The sequence below is a fragment of the Capsicum annuum genome, unplaced genomic scaffold (genome assembly GCF_002878395.1).
Source record: "Capsicum annuum cultivar UCD-10X-F1 unplaced genomic scaffold, UCD10Xv1.1 ctg83390, whole genome shotgun sequence".
Classification (NCBI taxonomy): domain Eukaryota; kingdom Viridiplantae; phylum Streptophyta; class Magnoliopsida; order Solanales; family Solanaceae; genus Capsicum; species Capsicum annuum.
The window spans coordinates 702,126-712,067 of NW_025894259.1; the positions used below are offsets into that span (position 1 = coordinate 702,126).

Sequence of the window (9,942 nt, forward strand, 5' to 3'; positions counted from 1 at the left end):
TGTCCATAAATAAATCAAGTAAATCTGTAAGATAAGACATTAAAAAAAAAATTAAAAATATTATTTTTAATTTAATTTCTTTACTTTTTTTTTGTGATCATTATATTTATATTTTATTTTATTATACAATTAAACGTTAATTTATAACCGTACTTCATTCTAAATCCATCAAAAGCAAAGAATAATTAATTGAGTAATATTTTAAAACTTCATTTGTAATAGTACTAAAGAAAGTATCATTTTGTTAATATTTCTTAAAAAATTTATTTTTTCAAGGCTGCATAATTTTTCTTTCCTTCAGAAAATGCGATATTATTCTTTTATTCTCATATAAATAACAAACTTAATGTCTAAAATATGAAATTCATCATTTTATTTTTTTTACATTTTAAGAATTTTTAGTATATAAAATAAACGACAAAAAAAATTATTGTACTAATATGTATAAGTATCTGTACTTTAAAACTATTATTACGTGGTGAAATAAATAAGTAAATAAAATAAATTTTGAAGAGTACATATCAAATAAAATAATTCAATTTTTTGGTGTAATGAAATTAATCTTCAATGATTAATATGTCATGTGTAAATTTAAAAAAAAAAAAAGAATTAAGATAAACCTTTAGTTAAATAAGTTTGATAAGTTATACAGTTATCGAAAAAAAAAAAAGAAATTTTAATGACATGACATTCCAAGCACGAGAGAGAAAAATTTTGAGATGTTAAGTATATTTTAAGGAAAATAAGAAAAGTTGCATGATATTTTTATCTTAAATAAAACAAAAACAATATTTATAGGCAATTTTTCAAACATGGGAGATCATTTAGGGAATTTACTCGGAATAGCAAGTACTTGAGTTTAGTGTGCGTTTTGTAGGGCGAAAATATTTTATACTTCTCCATTTTTGGTTTCTGTACTGTAATATATTTTCTAAAATTACATGAAAGAAAATTTTTGTTAATGGAATAGAGAATACAAATTTATAAGTGAAATTCTAATAAGAGCACCTTTACATGTTAACTTGTCCTTATTGGAGGTGGGTCTTCAAAACCTAACAACCACCATATCTTGACTAGCTAACATATCTTGGCTTTTAGAAAGGCAAACGTTATCTAATCCAATCTAGAAGAAAGGTCTATTGGCTGACCACTAACAAACAAGCATACCTGTGCCTCTGATAGCGATGCAACATTCTACACCGTGCAATGATTATATAATATAGTCTTCCTTTTCTTTTTATTTTATTCTACTAGATGACACTGCGCAATAATTCTCTGTTTGAGATCAGGGAAGAGGGAAAAACAAGATGGTCGAGCTTTCAATAAAAGAGGGAAGAAAATAAATTTGGTGGATAAACTAGCTAACTTTAGTTCACCATCGTGAATGCGAATTACGAATTTTAAGTTTATAGATTTTGCTTTAGAAAAAACATCTTCTTCTAGGGTGATGAAAGAGAATTTCTTGAAATTCAGTAACTTTCGCTTTATATTGAGAAATCTATTAAATATATATATGAAATATTTGTTGTGAAGTCATTGATAAAGTAGTATCTTGATTAGAAATGAAATTTGCAAAAGTTTGGCTATCCTCCCTGGTGAGAGTTATTTCTTTTCCTTGAAAACGTAGAAACTTTTAAACTTCAAATGGAATTTTAAAAATATATTTATACTTATTAAGTGAATCTTTTCACATAAACGCGACATTTGACCAAAACTTCTAAGTTCAGTTAGAACACTAGCTCTACCCTTTGACTAACTATTGACATAAATTTTCTATCTGGCTTTTAAAATAACAGTATGTGCTTAATTATACTGTTCCATTAATGGAGACGAAAGGAAAATAGGTTATCCACGTTTAGTTTATTCGAGGGTGAGAGGCAAATAAATTTGGGACACAAAATAAAGCAGCATCAAAACTACCTAAGAAAATAAAAGTTACTCATGTTGAAACCTTCGTCGTATTCTCAACAACCCAACAGTAGCTTACGTCTTATGATCTGATCTTTCTACTGAATCTGAAATCTCCTTATTTTTCTGGCCACAGATACTGCACATCGACCTTCTCTTCTTTACAAGTTTTTCTGTTTGCATTTATTTAACCAATCAAGTGTACTATTGGTAGAATGTAAATAGTTGAAATCCATCTTCCCAGATGAGTAGCTTTCTGGAACAAATTAGATTATTAATGTAAGTTTTGTGTTACGTTGAACCACAAACATGAAATATATTCTCGTGTTTAAACCAAAACCAAATAATCATCACGTTACATCATATTTTGAGCTCGAGTTCACACATTTATATGTAAGTATTTTTTTAAAAAAAAATATAACACTGCTTTACATGATCTGGAGTGGAAAGCATGCAGCAAATATAAAGATATAATATTTAGCGGAGGGTCCAAGAGATACGCCTATTGCTCATGGACCAATAAAATCCTTCTATATATGCTGATAGAGGATACATTAGACGTAAAAACATAAGTTGAAAATCATTTTGCTTCTTTATGTTTGTGTTTTTTTTATCAAGGCTTCTTATATTGGTCTTTCTCACTTCAACTTTGAGTAGAACACATCACTTGTAAGAAGATGATTATTTAAGTTCTCTAAGCTTTCATATTCTTATTTGTCTAGTAGAAATGACACAAGACGCTGCTTATAATTTTCTAATTAGGAGAAGAGAACTCTGGTATATATCATGTCAAACAATTTGAATATCTAATCTAAAAGCTTATCTTTTAAAAGCGACAATATAGGAGTTAAACTGGATCTGGTCATGGATAGAGACTTCAATCTCTGTTAAGAGGGAAAGGGTGTTACCGAGTGGATCAAGGCAGTAGATTGTGAATCCACAGTTTAATGATGCACGCAGATCATAAATGGACCAAATATTTTTAACGCAATGAATGAAATAACTTACTAACATTCTAACCCTTACAGAGATCATAGAAGAACTCTGTAGATAGACGATTTACACAAGGTCTCGCTTTTTGGCCCCACAAATTGAACCAAATTATGTCAGAGAGATGGCAAAGATAGCGATGTGATTTGACAATCTCTACTCCTTATTCGTTAATCAAGAGACAACCGGCAGGTCCAGGTCCAGAGATACAACTAGTATAAGGTAGGAAGAAACCACAGATTGAAAAGCAAAGACACCAATAAAAAAATCCAAGTCAAGAAAGCCATGGCAGCAGAGAGTTGATATCGTCCACATATACCATTGGTGCAGTCTGCACTACCATAAGCAATCAGATAATCAGCCACACTAGCTGTGGAACATGACACAGCCAGTGACAGAACCGAAAGCACCTGTAATGTATCCAATATAATACTCTATCTGATTAGAACAAGATTATAAAGTTGAGTTTGACAGTAAATTTATCAAGGCACTTACCCAATCTCCTATAACAACAGCTGACAATACTCTGGGCTTATTAGATGGGCGTTTAGCCAACATTAAATATGCATCGATCATTGCCAATCCCAAGCTCCATGGTGTTACCAAACCCATGGTTGTCACCAAAAACCTGCCAACAACAATAGGTGAAATAGGTAATTTAACAAAGAAATGGCACCTCTGCAACTAGAAAATAGTAAGAACATAAACTATTGCAATTAGTTGCTTGTTGATGTACTTTATCGTATAAAGGTAAAGTAGGCCAAAACGGCAAAATTCATTCGTCGTTTTTCGGCGTCTTCCTTAATATTCAGATATAAATTCTTACAACTGACTACTTGTGTTTTATGCTTACTTAACTATGCATAAGGCATGAATTAAGTTTTGAATGTGAATCTGTCTGGGAATGACTACTAATCGATAAATAAGTTTGCTGAAATCTGCTCACATGAACCACTAATTCTTGGTGGAATTCACGACCCAGGTAACCAGTAATTCTGGAACTTAAAAGCCCCTACTTCTGCAAGAATAAAAAGATGGAGAATAAAATGCATTAACAGCACCTTAAACAAATGGTTGTTAACCCATAGTAACACTTTTTTTTTTTTTTGGATAAGGTCAACCCATAGTAACACTAAAACCATGGACACAAACAATGTCGATGCTAGAAAGACTGTAAACTGGAAAGAATGAGAAAATGAAAATGTAGGAATAGCACCTTCGAAGCAGAATATGATTTATTTGTCATTGACCAATAGTAACACTAAACCATGGAATAAAAACTTCTAAATCTAGAATCTGTTAAACAGACTAGGCATATGAGATAACACCAGTGGCGGATCTATATTAGGCAGAGGGGGTTCATTCGAACCTCCTTTAGCGAAAATTTTTACTATTTATACATGGTTAAAATTATTTTTTATGTATATACAGTAGAGGTTGAACCCCCTTCGATTAGTTATTATGTTTACTTCTGAACCCCCTTAACAAAAATCCTAACTCTGCCCACCAAAGGGGTGTGAAGGGACGGATGGAATCCCTCCACGCTTAACCACATGTCTCAGGTTCAAGCCTTGGAAATGGAGAAACTCCCGGTAGAGAGTGCTTCCTACTTTACTGGACCCTATGCAGTGCGAGTCCAGATAAGTTGGCCAGAGGTTTTATATGGAATAATCATCAACCAGTGGTAATATTAAAAGCATCGACTTCCAAAAACTATCGATCCTAGAGAGCTTGTCTTTGGCAAAGAATAAGATAATGAAAATGCAGCAATAGCACCTTAGAAGCAGAATATGATTTCAATCATCAATGACCATTAGAAACATTAATCCAGGGGCATACATCTTATAAATTTAGAATCTGTTAAACAGATTATGCACAAAATACTCTCAAGAGATGTGGTGGGACAGGTGGGATCCCTCGACCCTTAAATAGAGGTTTCAGGATCAAGCCTTGAAAATGGAGAAACACCTGGTAGAAAGCACTTCCTCCTTTATTGGCCCCTATGCTGGCCGAATTTGTATTAGTCAGCCGGTGAGTTACGTCTACCAGATGGTTATACAAAAAAGAAAACTACACATGTGAGATGATATATCCCACTAACATCTAGTTTCAGTATAACACCAAATTGGTATAACAATTGCGTAGATGATTCCAAGTAGCATACATCTCAACTAATTAAGCACTTCTTAAGGGCAGCTTTCACGACAAACTCTGGATACAGTACAGATAAAATCTATTATCTGTTTCAAGATCTTTAAGTAAACAAAGCATGCAACTTTTTAAGTAAGCATGCAATACGACCTGTTTTCAGTTGTCACATTCTCAGAGAATAAAACCTTGGTTACTCATCTAAATCCGCAATAACCAATTAACTACTCCAATAAACTTTCACAAGTGTATAACCAACATATAAGCTTCCTTAAGTTCAAGTAACTATTTCTTTCAGACTCTATACTGAAGATGAACTTCACACCTCTCTTATGAAGATCGTTTTATTAACAGCTTGAAAACATCAAAGGAAGTGTCCATCCAAAGCTCGTTAAAAGTTCTCTACTGGGCATTCACGTGGAAATTCAGTAATACCATTTAGATTGTCAATTTATCAAAGTGAATGTTTCTCTACTGGTGGCAAAGTTATGCATTAGGAAATTCGCTTGTTCGACCGCTTCTATATCACATTTAACAAGATTTCCCCACCATTTGCCCAGCATTTGTTCATGCAATGAGCCATTGGAACACATACCACCATTCACCCAACATTGTTAACGAAATGATGCATCTTAACAGATACCATCATACCACCGTTCACCCAGCAGTGATGCTGCAATAATGCATCTTAAAAGATACTCAGCGATAAAGTTGACATGAAGAGAAAACGACAAATACACAGATCATAAATGCAACAAATGGCTGAAAATCAACCAAAATAAAAGAGTTCTCATGCTAACTTTCTTCCCAACAGATCAAGTAATATTCGTTAAAACAGAAACATAAATGATGATGACGAAGAGATCTTTTATCCATAACTTACTTCAATAATCAAGTTTCTTTGCTAAAGTCATGGCATTTCTTGCAACCCAATTAATTAAAGCCGATCTTCTTTTCATTTTCAGGACAAGATATAGAGCTGATACTCTATTATTGGCAGATCATTAGAGTCCCGTTAATGAATTCCTACTCTCTGCCACTCTTTCCTTTTCTTCTTTGATCCAAGTCGTGTTCTCCTAATCCTCCTCCCAATTGGACTTTTTGAAAAGTGTCTATTAATTAAACAGTTCCCACAAAATAACCAACAATATATTATAACTAGTATGATCAAGGATAATATCCACGAAAATACCTGAACTTTAACTGAATTTTCAGCTGAGCATAATGAACTTTGCGAGGATCTATTATCACTTTTTTTCCAATATTTTAATGGCATATATCAGACCCATTGGACCATTGCGTGTAATTCATGCGCATTAGGTGCGTGAAAATGTTAAAAAACCTTTCTTTTGATCAAAACAGGCCTCAATTTTCTAATTTTTATAAATTGAATTGTTTTTTATTTATTATTCATTTATATCTTCTCTCTTCTTTCTTCTTTTTTTTTTTCTTCTCTTCAATGGTGTTTCTTTCTTTCTTCTGTTCAATGGTGTTTTATGGTTGTTCCATTGTTGACTTGTAATTAAATTGAACATAATTTCATCACACACACATCAAATAAGTTATCTTTAACACACTCAATTCAGTTACATCAATTTGATCCAATTTCAATACACACACCAAATGGATCTTCTTCCATCTTGATAGTAATTGAAATTTCGAATTCTCAAGAAATCTGTGAAGATGATTTTCTCAAATTATAAATTTTTTATTCTTTTTTTTTTAAAATGATGCATTTTGAAGTTTCTTTCAAGATTGGTGATTTGGATTCTCTGAAGCAAATTCTTGTTATTTTTTCCATTAAATTGAACTTGGGGAGTGTAAGGATTGAAACTTTCTAAGTTTTGGGTTGTTTTGGGATGTTGGGTGCCAATGTTTTGGTTGTAATGCTATTGTTTTGGAGAAGAATAACATCATTGTTTTGGTCTGCTGCTATTGCTAATTTTGGAGAAGAACAACACCATTATTGGATAATAAAAAAAGGAAAGGAACAACACCATTGCTCCTACTACTAATTGTGGATTTTGGTGAATAGAAAAGGAGAAGAAAATAAGAAATTAAATGGAGAAGAATAAGAATGAAAAAAAAAATTAAATGAAAATTAATTTTAAATAAAAAAATACACGTGTCAATATGTGATTGGCGTGTGTATTATACTTTCCACTTTAAAATTGGGTATAGCATTTTGGGACTTAATTCCACCATAAAAAAGTCCAGGGTAATAGGACCCCGCAAAGTTCAGTATGCTCAACTGAAAATCCGGTTAAAGTTCAGGTATTTTCGTGGATATTATCCCTATAATCAATCCCACAAATTGAGGTCTGGGAAGGATAGAGCGTACACAACTTTAACCCCCCACCCCCAACGTAGTGGAAGTTGTATCCGGTGGACACTCAGCTCAAGGGAAAAAATATTCCAAAGCAGTCCAGATAAAGAAATAACAGCAGTACAAGAAATAACATATAATAACAAACACATTGGATAATAATAGGACAATAACTACAACAAAATAACATGACAGACGAAGTACAAGAAACAATGGATAGTAACCTAAAAGGAAGTAATAGAAGCACAAGAAACAACACATATTAGTAGCACGACAGCAACTACAACGGAATTATATGAAAGTCGCAGTACAAGAAACAACATGTCAAAACAGAAATCAACAATAAAAAACTACAGGAGCAATACTACAATTACTTGTATGGACAAATAACCATTTGTTAAGTTGATCGACACCAGTTGTCTGCTAAGGCCCATTTCAAGTTTAATTTCCCAACAAATTGCTCAATCTTTTGATTTCACTGATGAACATGTCACATGCCAAATTCTCCAGCAAAAATTAAAAATGAAGAAATGAAATAACTTTGACAAGCTTAAAATACAATGAATAAAAAGACATGGAAATTCAGAAGAAATTAATGATAAGCAAAAGAATAGATGTACCAGAAAGGAGCGTCGCTGGAGATGAAGAAAGAAACATCATAACACATGAAAAGAACTGAACCAACAGAGAAAACTGCCTGTCCTACTCTCAGAACTAAACCAGCACTCGTACCCATAGACCCCGGCAGTTTGTCCATTTCGTCACTGGCACGCCACAGAATGATTTATGATATTCATAGATACTATCCATTCAATTATGTGCAGTTCTTTTCAACAAAAGGAAAGAGTGTAAGAACCGAGTGAATGGGAATTTTGGGAAAAATAATGATAATGGCGATGTTGTAACGTAAGTATATCATACTACTTGTGATCTTTAGTACTATGTCTGTCTAGTTTGTTGAGCTGTGAGTTTCTAAAGGGAATTTGGTTTGTTTAGTCTTGAGAGGTAAGGGGAATAGCGACCCCAATGGTTGCCAAACAAACAGCCCATAAATGTGATGTTGCCTAACATAATTTGGTTGTATATATTATCAACTATTCATTCGAAATTTGGAAATTTTTGGATTTATTCAAATTTGGTTCAGTTTCAAGTAAAACTTTTAGTATTCAGTATTAGAGGGAAAATAAATACTTATAATACAAAATACATATATACATTAGATCATAATATAAATATTAAATTCTTAAAATTTTACCTTTAACCTTGGCATTAATATTTTTAAAGTCGATGACGTTGTAATTGAATGGATAATTTCATACAGCTTGGGCAAGTTTGTCGTCTTAAGAACACTACTCTCTATGTCCTGTGATTTGAGATGTTACACTAACCTCTAGATTTTTTGTAATAGAACTTGTCGTCATTCCGAATATAAATACTCCCTCCGTCTCAAATTATCCGTTTTAAATTTTCTAATTTGATTTCTCATTTTACTTATTTTTTTCATTAATCAAGAAGAGACAATTTTTTTTTCATGTTTTATCCTTTGCATTAGTTACTTTTTCTTCAAATTAAAATGTAAATATCATTTAATAGGGCACTATGTTAAACTTGTTGGAAAAAATGCTAAAATATTGATATGAACCTGAAATTAATGATAGTAAGAGGGTTGTCACAAACACTGTGTCGTGGCAAGCCACTGCCTTGAAAGAGATTTTGGCCCGACTCCAGTGCAAATCCTTCTAGCCGGTTGCTCCCCAAGGTTCCACAGCTACTTTCAAACACGTGCACTCGTGGCTGGAAGTTTGGAGGTTGCCTAAACCAATTGCCCAAAATTGTCAAAGAATAAGAAGCCAAGATTACGGTAGAGAATTGATGAAGAAGGGAGAGTATTTATTTCCTATATTTTCTTCTTGCATCTTTAGTTCTCAAATGATACTCCTTAAATAGGTTTATCATTTACTTTCATTCATCAATAGAATGAATGAAGACAAATAGAGTTAATGTACATAAATTAACATTACTCTTAAATTAATGACAAGTCATAAAAGATAGTAACTTTCAAGACTTCTGATTGTCTTTCATTCACAAAGTTACATTTAATCGTCATTTGAATGATGTACATTTATGAAGTAGTAACTTCCACATCCTATTAACTCTTATGACTTACGAATGTTCACATAAAGTTATTAGAGAGAGTTGTGAGAGTTTTTAATCTTTGCATTAATTAAGAAGGAATTATCCTTCAATCCCCCACTAATGCAAAGATAGAGAATAGAATAATTTTGGGCAAAAGGAAGGAACATGTACTTAAGTGTCAATATCTTTCGATTTGAATTGACACGTAGTGATATGAGGCAACAACAAATATCCAAAAAGTGAAGTACTCTTGAACTAGATGGACATAAGTTGAGACCCCCACAACACATACCATATCCTTGATTTTAAGCAACCTCCGCGATACTACAAAGTGCGTTTATGGTCATGCACACAAACCTTGGGTCTTAAGAGTGCTCTAGAAAGATAACTCAAGTCTTTCATAAAAAGGTGACCAACCTTTTACACTCACGTAG

General features: G+C 32.7%; 1 protein-coding gene across 1 annotated transcript; it reads right to left on the bottom strand.

Moving 5' to 3' along the window:
• Positions 1-3,040: 3,040 nt before the first annotated feature.
• On the bottom strand, positions 3,041-8,406 carry LOC124895656 (CASP-like protein 5C3). Its single transcript, XM_047406092.1, has 3 exons — positions 7,993-8,406; positions 3,394-3,526; positions 3,041-3,308 (listed from the first exon to the last, which is right to left on the bottom strand). Exons 1-3 carry the CDS (start codon positions 8,127-8,129, stop codon positions 3,111-3,113), a joined length of 468 nt encoding a protein of 155 aa, XP_047262048.1. The 5' UTR covers positions 8,130-8,406; the 3' UTR covers positions 3,041-3,110.
• Between the last annotated feature and the right edge of the window lie 1,536 nt (positions 8,407-9,942).

Excerpts from the sequence above, each read along its gene's own strand:
- LOC124895656 (XM_047406092.1), bottom strand. The coding sequence starts at position 8,129 with ATGGACAAACTGCCGGGGTCTATGGGTACGAGTGCTGGTTTAGTTCTG. Across the intron at positions 3,527-7,992 it reads TCCAGCGACGCTCCTTTCTG|GTTTTTGGTGACAACCATGG; the intron begins GTACATCTATTC and ends TGTTGTTGGCAG. Across the intron at positions 3,309-3,393 it reads CTGTTGTTATAGGAGATTGG|GTGCTTTCGGTTCTGTCACT; the intron begins GTAAGTGCCTTG and ends GATACATTACAG.